We start from the raw sequence: 13,321 nt of genomic DNA, 5'->3' as shown, positions 1-13,321 counted from the left end.
AGAGTACTTACTACTCAAAAGTAACTTCAAAGTCGTTGGTACAGAATCCTTCTGAGTAGAAGCATAAATGAATGGAAATCTGTACTAAAATCAGAATTTTTGGCTGAAAGAAGGTGTGTAAACATGTACATGGGAAGTATCTGTGTAACCACGTGTGTTGAATACCTCTAGTGACAAAGTTTTGCTGAGATCAACTCAACAGTGGCCCATATTGAGGTCAGCTTCCCCTTGGTAAAACTAAAGGATTAAAAAGGTTAAAGACCCCATGATTTCAGGCACAGCCCTGACTTCAAAGTATCTTACTTTTGTGAGGGTGTCTTCAAATGGCAAATCAAATAGTTTGTGGGTTAGGCTGAATTCCACTAATAAATTATTGCGTGGTCATGGGTTAGTTTGTACAAATTCACCGTTTTCCTAAAGCAATTGAGTGAATACTGTGCTTTGTTTTTCTCATTGTTGTCTTAAAGGACATTACCAGACATTGAAGTAGTGCTGTATCAGCCTAGATCTTGGTATCAGAATGCTGTAGTGCTGTTAACTGATACTGCATATGAACTATTTAAGTCTTGCCTAAATCAATTTAATAATGTTCCTTACCTTGAATGTATATACTGCCAGAGATAGTATTATATCCAGGAGGAATGTAACTTGAGGAACATATAGTCCAGGAAAAGCTTTCAATATGTAGCATGGTTTCTGTGGTTAAGAATGGCGAGGAGAAGAATTGGGTGGGTTGTTTTAAAAAAACAAGTCTACTCTATTTTTGGACATAAGGCTATACACTTAGTTATGCAAACTTTGACCTAACTATATTAGTTACTATATTAGTTACTCTAACTGGTATTGTATTTCAATAGTTAAATTATTTAAAGTGGACAAATCTACTCACTGGTAGTAGGTTAGTTTCTTTGAACACTTTCAAGATTGAAGAATATAACTATTTTGAAATGTCTGTTGTTATTTTTCAGAAATTCAGTAATATACTGAGTATCAACCGCAAGTTTTCAATGTTCCACATGTAGCTTTGGGTCTTCTGGTGGCATTTATACTCCAGTTGTGATGACTTGGGTATAATCTTTCAGATTTATTTAGTTGTGTTGCATTCCACTTCTTTGTAGACATCATCGATAAAGGCATGTTGGTATACGTGACAGAACTTACTATTACCTTGAATCCACTGCAGTTACTTGTCTGGAAAGCGTCTAGTGAGACACTTAGCATCTAATGTACTACCAGGCATAAGCTAAAGACTGCCTAGCTAATACTAAATTAGTGGACCTGTTTTGATAGTTCTTCAAAACTTAGTTGTTCTAATTAGCTTCCAAACCTGGCAGCGTGTTTTCCAGCTCCTGGAATTGTGTTTTCTTGGCAGGTTTATCCTGCAGGGTCTGTGGATTACAGCTAGTAAAGAAAATGACCTTGCAGAGAGTAGGTAAGGGTGCTGAAGTCTGAAATGTGGATAAGCTTTTCTTTCTGCAAGCTGTGGGAAGAATCCCAAATCTTCTATGTGACTTTGGAGTTTGGAATAGGTACGCTTTAATGTTAAATTACACCAAAAGCGGTTTACAACAGGAAATACTCTGTTCCATCATTTCAGTCTCTACTCATCTTCTAAAACAGTATCTTTCACAGATAAGGTTTCCCAACGGATATAACCTTGGACCATGAAGACAAACAAACTGTCATACTTTGGTGATATGCTGGATAGGTATTGTCCGACTAGGGCAGATCATTGACCCTTGTGGTAGTTGAAAATGTGGACATTCTGTTGATAGCATTCATTGATATACTTCTGTGGAAACAAGGCACCAAATGAAATGAGACGTGATATCATGATAGGACCCAGGCTTGTCTTTCTGGCAATAACCTTGTTTAGATGAGTTAAATATTACTTCCTTTGTTGCCTGAGTTTCTCCAGTTCTTAGATATTTTTTTTGGTTTTTTATTTTTTTTTTTTGGCTCGCTGTAGTGTCCTTGTAATGTGGCAATTGAAGCTCTCTGAGGGACTTCTGTAATGATTTTTGTCTGGTGTGGATGCATAGTGTATGGTGTTCAAAAATATTTGGTGTGTTCAGATTTGATGTCTAGATAGACTTCATCTCCTGAATATAAATAAATAGTTTTTTCCACCTTACTTTTAGACCTTTCTGTTGTACTGCTGCTAGGTTCAAGCTGTTCAAGCTGTCAGAGGGGAAGGAGGAAATTAGTTTGTCAGGCTGCATTTTTGCAGAACTTTGTGGCTTGTAGCTGATGCTTGAGAGGTTGGGTAGTGTGTGTTTTCTATTTTCTGTGAGTAGTGATCTCCATATGATTGAATTTGGGGAGAGCATGTTGTTGACCTAATGTTTGTCCGTGATAAACTAGAAAATGGACCATTTAATCTCTAGCAAGGACATACATGCACACTCTTTTTAGTTGCTGGTTTTAGCATTTAAACATTCAGTGGAACTGCAGCAGGCTTTCCTGGCACTTGGAAAGTGAATCTTTAAGCATCTTGATCTGTGTTTGGACAAATCTGAGAATTGGTCTTTTTCCTGTTAAAAACAGAATTGTCCTTGTTTTGAGAGACAGAGACCTCTGTTTGAAGCAATGAGTTAAATATTGCTGCAGTAGCTCTGAAGGCAAACAGAGCTGCTGTTGTTTGCTCCATAATAGTACTTGCTCAGCCTTGGATGCTTTAGAATTCTTTTGTTTTTTAACAAGATGGGGAATGTTGGCTAGGATCCTGGAGCGTGTGGTTTTTTGGTTTTTGTTTTTGTCTTACTGAAGTGCTTAGGAGCTCTTGATTTGTCAAAGGATAGCACCCTTCAAATAAGCAGTGTCTTCAAAGTGTCACTGTTTGCTTATCATAGAATCACAGAATGGTTTAGATTGGAAGGGACCTCAAAGATCATCTAGTTCCAACCCCCCCCTGCCATGGCAGGGACACCTTCCACTAGATCACATTGCTCAAGGCTCCATCCAACCTGGCCTTGAACACTTCCAGGGATGGAGCATCCACAACTTCCTTAGGCAACCTGTTGCAGTGCCTCACCACCCTCAGGGTGAAGAACTTCTTCCTTTTATCTAGGCTATACCTGCCCTCTCCCAGCTTCCAACCATTACCCCTCCTCCTATCACTGCAGGCCCTTGTAAAAAAAGTCCCTCCCCAGCCTTCTTGCAGGCCCTCTTCAGGTACTGGAAGGCCTCTATAAGGTCTCCCTGGAGCCTTCTCTTCTCCAGGCTGAACAAGCCCAACTTTCTCAGCCTGTCCTCATAGGAAAGGTGTTCCAACCCCCTGACCATCTTGGTAGCCCTCCTCTGGACTCGCTCCAGCAGCTCCATGTCTTTCTTGTGTGGGGGGCTCCGGAGCTGGACGCAGTGTTCCAGGTGGGGTCTCACAAGGGCAGAGTAGAGGGGCAGAATCACCTCCCCCGACCTGCTGGCCGCTCTTCTTTTCACGCAGCCCGGGATACGGTTGGCTTTTTGGGCTGCAGGCACACACTGTTGGCTCAGGTTCATCCTATCATCCACCAGGACTCCCAAGTCCTCCTCCCCAGGGGTGCCCTCAACCCACTCATTGCCCAGCCTGTATCTGTGCTTGGGATTGTCTCGGCCCAGGTGCAGGACCTTACACTTGGCCTTGTTAAACTTCATGAAGTTGGCCTGGGCCCACCTCTCCAGCCTGTCAAGGTCCCTCTGGAGGGCATCCCTTCCCTCCAGCGTGTCGACCTCACCACACAACTTGGTGGTGTTGGCAAACTTGCTGAGGGTGCACTCAATGACACCGTTCACGTTGCCAACAAAGATGTTAAACATCACCGGTCCCAGTACCGATCCCGGAGGAACACTGCTTGTCACTGGTCTCCACTCGGACATTGAGCCATTGATTGCAATTCTTTGAGTGCAACCTTCCAGCCAATTTCTTACCCACTGAGTGGCCCATCTGTCAAATCCGCGTCTTTCCAATTTGGAGACCAGGATGTTGTGCGGGACAGTGTCGAAGACTTTGTGCAAGTGCAGATAGGTTACATCAGATGCTGTAACTCCATCATAAAAAGCCACCAGATTCATCAGGTAGGATTTTCCCTTGGTAAAGCCATGTTGGTTGCCTCCAATCACCTCCACATTTTCCATGTGCCATATAGCCTTCAGGAGCATCTGCTCTGTGATCTTGCCAGGCACAGAGGTGAGACTGACCAGCCTGTAGTTGCCCAGGTCTTCCTTTTTTCCTTTTTTGAAAATGGGGGTGATGTTTCTCCCATTTCCAGTCAGTGGGCACTTCACCAGTCTGCCATGCCTTCTCAAATATGATGGAAAGTGGCCTAGCCACTTGGTCCTCTAGTTAGGTTCTGAACCTGTGAGTTCAGAAGTATCTTAGCATGAGGTTCTCTGTAGCAGCTTAACAAAAGCTTCCTCTACCAGAGGCTGTTTATCCATACAAGTCATCTGGTAATTTTGATCATTCCTGTTCTACAGCAAGAATCATTTACAGAACTCTTACTAATCCTTTCAACTGTCAGATTTCATATTTTGTTGACTGTTACTAGCTCAAAAAAGTAGCTACAATACAGTGATTCAGATATGTCAAAGCGTGTCTTAAACAATTTTGTGTTTGATAGGAGTTATCTGTCTGCGTGTTTGAAGAGGTGGTTGTTAACAAGTCATAGAATTATAGAACAGTTTTGGTTTGAAGAGACCTTCAAGATCGATTCCACCCTTTGTCCTAGCTCTACCAACACCACTAAACCATGTCCCTAAGTACAGCAGCTAACCATCTCTTAAACCGCTCCAGGGATGGTGACTCCACCACCTCCCTGGGCAGGCTGTTCCAACGCCTGACAAGCCTTTCAGTAAAGAAATTCTTCTTCATATCCAGCCTGAACCTCCCCTGGTGCAGCTTAAGGCCATTTCCCAGTGTTCTGTTGCCTGTTACTAGGGAGAAGAGACTGACCCCCATCTCGCTACAACTTCCTTTCAGGTAGCTGTAGAGAGTGATAAGGTCTGCCCTCAGCCTTCTCCTCTCCAGGCTGAACAGCCCCAGATCCCTCAGCCGTTCCTCATACGAGACATGCTCCAAATCCTTCACTAGCTTGGCAGCCCGCCTCTGTACCCTCTCCAGCACCTCAGTGTCCCTCTTGTAGAGAGGGGCCCAAAACTGAACGCAGATCTCAAGGTACAGCTTTACCAAAGCCAAGTACAGAGGAATGATCACCTCCCTGCTCCTGCTGACAACACTATTCCTGATACAGGCCAGGATGCCATTTGCCTTCTTGGCCACCTGGTGTAAATATGTATTGCTGGTTAATAGCTACAATTCAGCTGTTGCAAACATGTAACAAGATGCACTCTAAACCTGGATAAAATGGTTACTGACACTTAAATATCAACCTTAAAATGCTGAATTTGTTTTTACCATGTTGTCTTTCAAGGTAGGTATTTTTTCTGGACCTGCTCCAGCCTGTTATGCATTAAAGGTCAAACTAAGTTTCCACTGGGAACTACATCTATTTATTAACTGTTTGTTTCTTTAAAAAAACGCAGTTATGATGTGGTTCTTCAGTAATTTGCTGCTGTGAAGAACTTTAACGTATTACCTGTGTTACCCTTTATACCTGTGAGGAGTCACTTCTGAGCTTTGGAATTAGGAGTTGCCAGCAATGCTGTGCTAACTGGCATGTAGATATGCATTCCCAGAAGGCAGGGAAAGGTAGGTGGAGAATGGGAACATTCTTTCCCTTTCCTGCTGTTGAGAGAACCTTTGTTTCTAGCAGGGCAAAACATAGGCTGCTGATTTCAGACTTTGTCCACACCTAGATTCCATGTGGAATCTCAAGGGTGAGTATTTATGTATGTTTGTGTGGGGGTTTTTTTTGGTGTTTTTTTTTTTAACTGAACCCATTTCATCATTATACTAAGCATAGCTTTGGATCTGGATATGTTGTAGGTCTGGTATTCTGTAAGAGTTCCAGGAGGATAATATAATTATTTTTGATATCAGTCTGACTTGAGGGAGTATGGTCAGGAATAACTGAGGCAGAAAATTGCTGATCTATTCTGGCTTCTAATTTTCTTTACATCGCATTACTAAATAGTCAGATTTTTCAGTTAGCTAAAAAGCTGGACTGTAGCAACGCAGATATTTTTGACTGGCAGCATAACTTTTTTCATTGTTTTAGCTTTTAGAAACAGATGTTGGACTGTAGCCCATGTACTTGGTGTTGTAGCAAGGTTCCTGTGTTTACGTAGCCAAAGGCTGTCGCTGCCCATGTGAACGGGTTTGCAGACTGAGGGTGGGTTTGCAGACTGAGGGTGGGTTTGCAGACTGAGGGTGGGTTTGCAGACTGAGGGTGGGTTTGCAGACTGAGGGTGGGTTTGCAGACTGAGGGTGGGGCATTATGTCAGAAGTAGTGTTAAGCCTTTCTTTGAGGGAGGGCAAGTGAACTGATGGTATTAAAGTACTGTCAGTAGAGTCTTAAGTGGTAAAACGTACGAATTATGGCTAGGCAGGCAAATTAGTAACAAGATTATGTAGGAACCATAATAAAACTGAATCTTGGTGGCAAAATTGGTACAGTAATGATTGCATGCATTTTCCCTCTTCGGGGGAACAGAAGTCTTTATATGTGGCAGCAAGCATGGAGATTTTTAGGAGGAAATGGAGTTGAATGGTGCATGCAAAGACCTCCCCGTAACTGGAATAAGCAGAGCACTGATTGTGACTTCAAGAGCCACAGTAAAGACAATAGCATTGTATCTTACATTGAACAGGAAAAAATGACTCGTAAGCATGCTGTACCTTGCTCTCCATGCTTTATTGCAGGAGGGGTTCTTTGAAATTTACATTAAAGTCCCTTAAGTATGTGGCAAAAGTGGTCCTGTAAATAGCTTTTTCCCTCTATCCACCTCTTTCAATCTCATGAACTTTCAAAGAAACAGCTTTGGGTTATGTACTGTGGCCGATGGAAATAGTAGTGCTTGTTCGGTTCTAAACTTGCTGCTGTATCCGTTAGAAGTTTTTAAGATGGTTCACTAGTAAATGCAGGAGCTAACCTTGTCAAAGGGAGTCAAGGTTTGGAGTGTTAGACCAAAAAACATTTAAGACTTTGTACCCAGACTCCTGAAACTGGGGCTTGTGTAGGTGATACCTCATTTCTGGCAAGTAATTGTTTAGAGCTTGTTCAGAGGCTTCATTGTGATACGAGCATGTTGAAAAGCACAGCACAATTGCTTTACTATGACAGGAACCTGAGATGCAGACAAGTGTTCCAAAAGTATGTTTTCCAGGCAAGAAGTGCAAATCAAGCCTGTAGTTATTCACTCCTTACAACATCTCATGTGCATTCCCTGATAAGTTCCTGCTTGTAGCAGCTGGCTGTTTCAAAAGAACTAAGGATGTTTAGAAGTCTTTTAGTCTTGGGTGGTAGGTGAAGAAAGGCTCTCATTGTGTTTAGGTATTCAGTGTTGTAATTCTTACTTGCTTAAGGAGTGCTCCATCTGTGTTTAAGGAGACTCAATTTTGTTGTTTTTTTTTCCTGTATGATGGTTTTGTGGAATCTACCCCTTTTGGTAGTGTTCTGGTCATAATGGTTTGTGTGTGGATCTGCTACAGGAGACTAACTAGACATTCACTACATCAGCTTATTATTTTTATAAGTGGTTGGAAAGTTTGATATCACAGAATCGTTTAGGTTGGAAAAGACCTTTGAGTCCCACCGTTAAATGTAGTGGAACAGTTAAAACATGGTGGAAGTATATCCATATTCTACAGACTTCTACAGTAAAGTGAGCTGTTTAAGGGTTGCAGTTAAGATGTTGGTATATTTGGTTTAACAGAATGGCTTGAAGTTAGCCTGAGGCACAGACTGAATTCTAAAAGTCATAAAGATTATGGTCCAGAGACCACATTAGTGTGAGAAATAGCAGTATATTTGTCCTTAAAAGTATTTCAGTTTCCAGTATCTGGAGTTAGAAATCATTTCCAAGTGGTTGATTAAAGGAGGGGAAAGAAATAATTCTCATAGTTAACTTTCTAGCTGCAGCAAAACCTACAGCACTTGAGCTTTGTGCTGGATTTGAGTAACAATCCCTCACCCTTCATTTTATTAGAAGGTGTATTTGTGGCTAACTCAAATTTGTAGTTTATGTCAGAATTCTAATCACTTATTAGGGGGGAACCCCTACAGACTTAATTGATGAAAAGTTTAGAAACCTCTATCATCTGTGGAACTGTATGGGATTTTATAATCAGTATAAAACCAGCAGATACCATACCAACCAACCAACTATGCCTTCTCTCTGGCCTAGCATAATTTGTAGGAAGGCTTAGCCTGACACTGGCAAGGGACTTTGCTGACATAAGCAAAATACCAGAGACAGCAATTGGCAGGTGCCTGGCTCTCTGTGTTCTGTTAATGTATTTGAAGTATCTACTTGTGATTATATTTTAATGATATGACCTTTAGTTTACATGGAACAGCCACTTAGTGGTAAAGGTCCATACACACAGAGGTAAAAATAGGCTGAAGTTGAGCTATTTTCCTAGGCTTGAGTGGGTGTCTAATTCCTTAAGACACTCTTAGCAGGGGCAGTTTACAAGATCTGGGATGACTATAGTGACACTGTGGGACTCTCGGAATCTGGTGGAGAAAAAAAACCACATCATCTTTAAGTACACCTAAAAAAAGGGCTGCTAAGCATTTCTTTTGGGTATGAGACTGAATGTTTGCATCTGTGCTGTTTATTTGTATCTTCTGCAAATCTGAAGTTCTAAAATACTTTTGTTTTTAACTTTTGTTAAAGTCATAATGGTTTCCATCCCTGAATACTATGAAGGAAAGAACATCCTCCTGACAGGAGCTACAGGCTTCATGGGAAAGGTGCTTCTGGAAAAGCTGCTCAGATCTTGTCCTAAAGTGAAAGCAGTGTATGTACTGGTAAGACACAAAGCAGGGCAGACACCTGAAGCACGAATAGAAGAAATTACCAGCTGTAAGGTATGTGTCATGTGCTCAGAATATATGTTTTTGTCCTTCTTTATAATGTTCCCATTTCATTTTGAGAAGAACGTCAGTTTGTCTAAAGCAAACTATTGTTGTTAAATGGGTTTTTTTTTTCATTCTAATATAAATATAAAATCTAAGACCTGGCAGTGCTTCTATAGCTGGTTTTCAAGTTGTTAGTCTCTAGCAAAGCCAGTAGTGAAAAATTACCCTGTATTTAATTCAGGGGAAGGATATTCAGCTGTAATGCAGAACTGAGAAGTAAAACACCTGAGTTAAAACTTGTTAAGGGCCTTAATGGTCCTTACCAGCCTTATCTGGGATCTTGGACCACATATCCCGTGATGTTCATGAAAGCCTTGCCTGTCCCAGCCTGAGTCTGCACAGAGCCATCTCGGAACCATCCTGATATGTGATGTGGTTTATCTGCAGTCCAGATAAACTACATGTGAATAATGGAGAGCCATATGTACATCCCTCAAGACGACTATCCCAGGGCACACAACAGTAATCAAATGTAAGAGGCAATGTGGACTGGGAGTTGTAAAGGAGGGTCTCAATCCCATTTTACATCTCAAGCAAGTCAGTTTTTCTCTGTGTGCCTGCTTTCCTTTTCTGTACGATGAGGCTTAGTACTACCTTTTTCTTGAATGTGCTATTGGCTCTAACAGCAAGCTTGTTTAAATAGCTTATGTTCATAAACAGAACAGAAATATTTGTCTTAATAGATTCTATTGTGGATTTGTCAGTCATACAGATTACTATAAACATTTGACAGCAAGGCACTGAAATTCTGTGCTGTGGAGTTATCGAAGTGGCTGTCTAAATGATTTTCTGTGCATGCTGAGTGGGATACTTTCCTCCCAAAAAGGCTCATTACCTTAATATTCTGATGAGCTAGGCTGGGCATTTTTACACATGCAGAACCTTGCATCAGTGTTGTCCATCTCTACTACAGAGTATCCTGTTTATGGTGAGAAGGATCAATAGGAAGGGGAGAGATTTCTAGCATGAGCTTTGCTAAAGCACAGTTTGTTTGTATCCAGGCTTTCTCTTATGGGACATAGGAGTTGGCAGTTTAATTTTTTAGGTTTAGGAAGTACGTTGAGATGCAGTGCAGTCTCTGTAGAGCATGTGCTTGGAAGGTGCTTAAAGGGAATCGGTAAGAAGGTAGGAATGCACTTGGGCTAGGAGGGGCAAGTTCTTTAAAATAAGGCAATGAATTTCTACAACTCTTGACTAGTTAAGATTACAGCAGACTCAACGATGGCTGTCTCTAGCAAATGATTTTCTGTTACCATGTCAAAACTGTAGCTCATTGCTCAAAAGCATCTGCTTGCAGTCATGTGTCATGTCATAGAGTGCAACAAGAATGAGTTACAGTGGGGTTTTGTCTTAAAATAGAGTTGCAAATTCTGTCTTCATGAAACCCTCAGTTTTGTCACTCCCTGAAGCAAGGAGAAGATCTCCAGACAATGCTACGATGAGAAAGAAAAAGTTTCTCAATCTGTTTTTGTAAACACTTTTACCCAAATAAAAAGTGGGGAATATTTGGGCAGGGGGGAGACCGGCAGTAGTATGGGCTGACTTAAACATCAGCAAGACTTAAGCTGCAGTATAGCTTTTTTGGAAACTCATGTGTTGTAAAAGGCTTTTAAATTTGAGTCGAAGTCTTCTGCTTATAGCCTATATCAACTCTTGCTGAGATAACAATCTGATATGTTTTATGACTCTTGGTGAGCGTTTATTGCTGGAACGGGTTCACAAGTCCTGGTAAGCAGGACTACTGCTTGAGATAGTCCTACATCTTAGTCCGTAGAGTAAGAACATGAAGGAATGGTGTTGCACATTTATGTGGAGATGTAGATAGGGCCAGAAGTTTGTTCTGTCTTCATCACATGGTTAGACAAATTAGATTCAAAGTGTGTTGTTTAACTGGCATTAATATAATCAAGATTCCTCCAAAAGACTATGAAAATTTTTAAAATTTAAAATCTAAATGGATAAATAATTAAAATTGAGCTGCAATAGCCAAAAATGTTGAGGTTTCTACTTCCTTTGGACTTCAGATATCGAATTCCTCTGTTAATTTGTAATACATATTTCATGTTTGTTCTTGTTCCCCTTTGTACTGGTGTCAGTGCTGGTGTGAGGTATGTAGCCATACATTACTCCTGTGGATGTGAAAAGGGGCAAAACAGGTGCAACATACAGACTAACTGGTTCCTTAAGTGCTTCTCTGTGGGACTGGTTTTCTGTTATAATGCACAACACATTAATAGGATTAAAGGGTAGTTGCTTCAGTTCCCTGGAGGCAGGCACGATCATTCTGACTAAAAACATAGCAGGTTTATTTTTGAAGTGACAAAAGGCTTCCTGCCCTTAGGTGAGCACTGTTTGAGCGCTTGAAGAATTGCAGAGGCTTTAAATGCTGTCTCAGCAGCTTTGTCCATTAAGATGGAGCTTCATGTTTAGGAAATCAATTCAAGACTTCTATCAGTGGAGATGTCCCATATTCTCATGATAGCATTATCACTACAACTGCAGTTGGCCACACAGTGAGCTACATTAGCTCACAGCTGAGCTGAAAAATTATCTGGAAAAAAAAAAAGTATTTTTCAGCTGGACCTGCAAGCTGGTTTGCTCAGTCAGTCATCTGGCTACGTGCTATTGCCAGTGCGGGAGAAGCAATGTGGAAATAAAGAAGTTAGGGGAAGGACCAATCTGTTTGTTAGCAGTACAAACTTACATTGCCGTAAAAGTCATGGAACTGCACTATTAGGTGACTTAATTTGTAGTTGAAAATTAATTAACATCTCTTCATTCTGTAAGGAAATGTTATTTAACTATTTGCATTCAGGATAACTGCATGCTTGCAGGGGAAAAAAAGTACTGCTGTGATGTTGATACATGTTAATTGGCTTGGGTTGAAGCAGTTGCGAAGGTATTTGCCCCTGTATAATTAGGAAGAGGGGCCTGCTCTGGTGGAACTTTCAAGTATGTTTTATTCCCACAGTACTGTTTTGCTCAGGAAGACTTGCATACTAATGAGTGTAAATAAGATGTGGCAAGAATTTTTATCTGTGTGTGGTTAGCCACATGGTTAGAACCCAGTTAATTATGAGGAGAATATATGATGGAATATAATATGGATGAGATTTTTTTTCAGTAAGAATAGCTGAACACAATTTGATAAGTCTTGATCAGATGTTCTAACACAGTATGCAGCCTTGAACCCTGTCTTTTTTAGCTAGCCAGAGAAACAATTTTTTTTAGTCAGGAAGTTCCCCAAAACTGGCGTAACTCCAGGATAGCATTTTTTAAATCACTGGAAATTTTTAAAGCTTGATGAAAGCTTTCTGAACCTAAAAAACATTGTGACTTGTGCAAGTCTATGAGAATTTGAATAGACATTATCAAGCTTGGGAAGGGGGCAGACTTTTCCCTTTCCTTCTGTTGAAAGAAAAGAGATTACAATATTTAGACTGCTACTTAAAATTTCTTTTGAGTCCTGGTATCTAATAGATACCATTCCTTCTTTCTTCTGATATTGATAGAGATCTGGCTGTTAAGGATAGGGATGACTATTAAAAAAAAAAAAGTGTGAATTGAAGTCTTATTACCTTCTGTACAACACATGCAGTACTACTTTAATTGTGTGGAATAAAGTGTGCACAACTTTGTCACTGATTTTGTTCATGGGAAGTCAGTGACACGCTGTAATGTTTCTAACACTTTTCTAACTTACTGATGATCTTAAATGAGGAGGTATAACTCTGTTTAGGTAAAAAATATGGGGTTTTTCTTCACTTAAATGAAATGTGTATCTCGTTCACTGGCCATTAGTTTGAATTTTTAGTCCTGGGTTTTTTTTTTTGACAGCTCTTTGACAGGTTGAGAGATGAGCAACCAAACTTCAGAGCAAAAATAGTAGTAGTTACAAGTGAACTTACACAGCCTGAACTGGACCTTAGTGAACCAATCAAGGAGAAACTTATAGAATGCATTAATATTATCTTTCATTGTGCTGCTACAGTCAGATTCAATGAAACACTAAGGTGAGTCTAAAATTCTCTATATTCTGGTCTGGTAAACCAATGGGAGGGAGTAAATCTGGTGTTTGCACAACCTTGCAAATATTCAGCCTGTCAGGCTACTTCATGTCCATTTCATGATCCCCCTTAGAGTAATAATGTTTTCCCCCAAACTTAATCTTAAGCTGTTGGATTTTCATTTGCTGTTCTTAAGAAGATGGAAGTGTATTATTTAGACCTGCTTTGCCAGAGGTTAGAATTACACTGTTCATCATGGAAAAGTTCATGTCTTTTAAAGCTTTAGAC

General features: G+C 40.6%; 1 protein-coding gene across 1 annotated transcript in view; it reads left to right on the top strand.

The window, feature by feature from the left end:
• The window catches only part of FAR1 (fatty acyl-CoA reductase 1), a 38,109-nt gene that overhangs the window by 4,594 nt on the left and 20,194 nt on the right, over positions 1-13,321 (top strand). Inside the window, exons 2-3 of the mRNA XM_086472461.1 lie at positions 8,782-8,975; positions 12,864-13,039. Coding sequence (XP_086328587.1) covers positions 8,787-8,975; positions 12,864-13,039 — 365 coding nt within the window. The 5' untranslated portion in view covers positions 8,782-8,786. The remainder of the gene's footprint in view (positions 1-8,781; positions 8,976-12,863; positions 13,040-13,321) is intronic.

Source organism: Leptosomus discolor, chromosome 12 (genome assembly GCF_034619465.1).
Source record: "Leptosomus discolor isolate bLepDis1 chromosome 12, bLepDis1.hap2, whole genome shotgun sequence".
NCBI lineage: Eukaryota > Metazoa > Chordata > Aves > Leptosomiformes > Leptosomidae > Leptosomus > Leptosomus discolor.
This window is presented reverse-complemented; position numbering and strand designations above follow the sequence as displayed.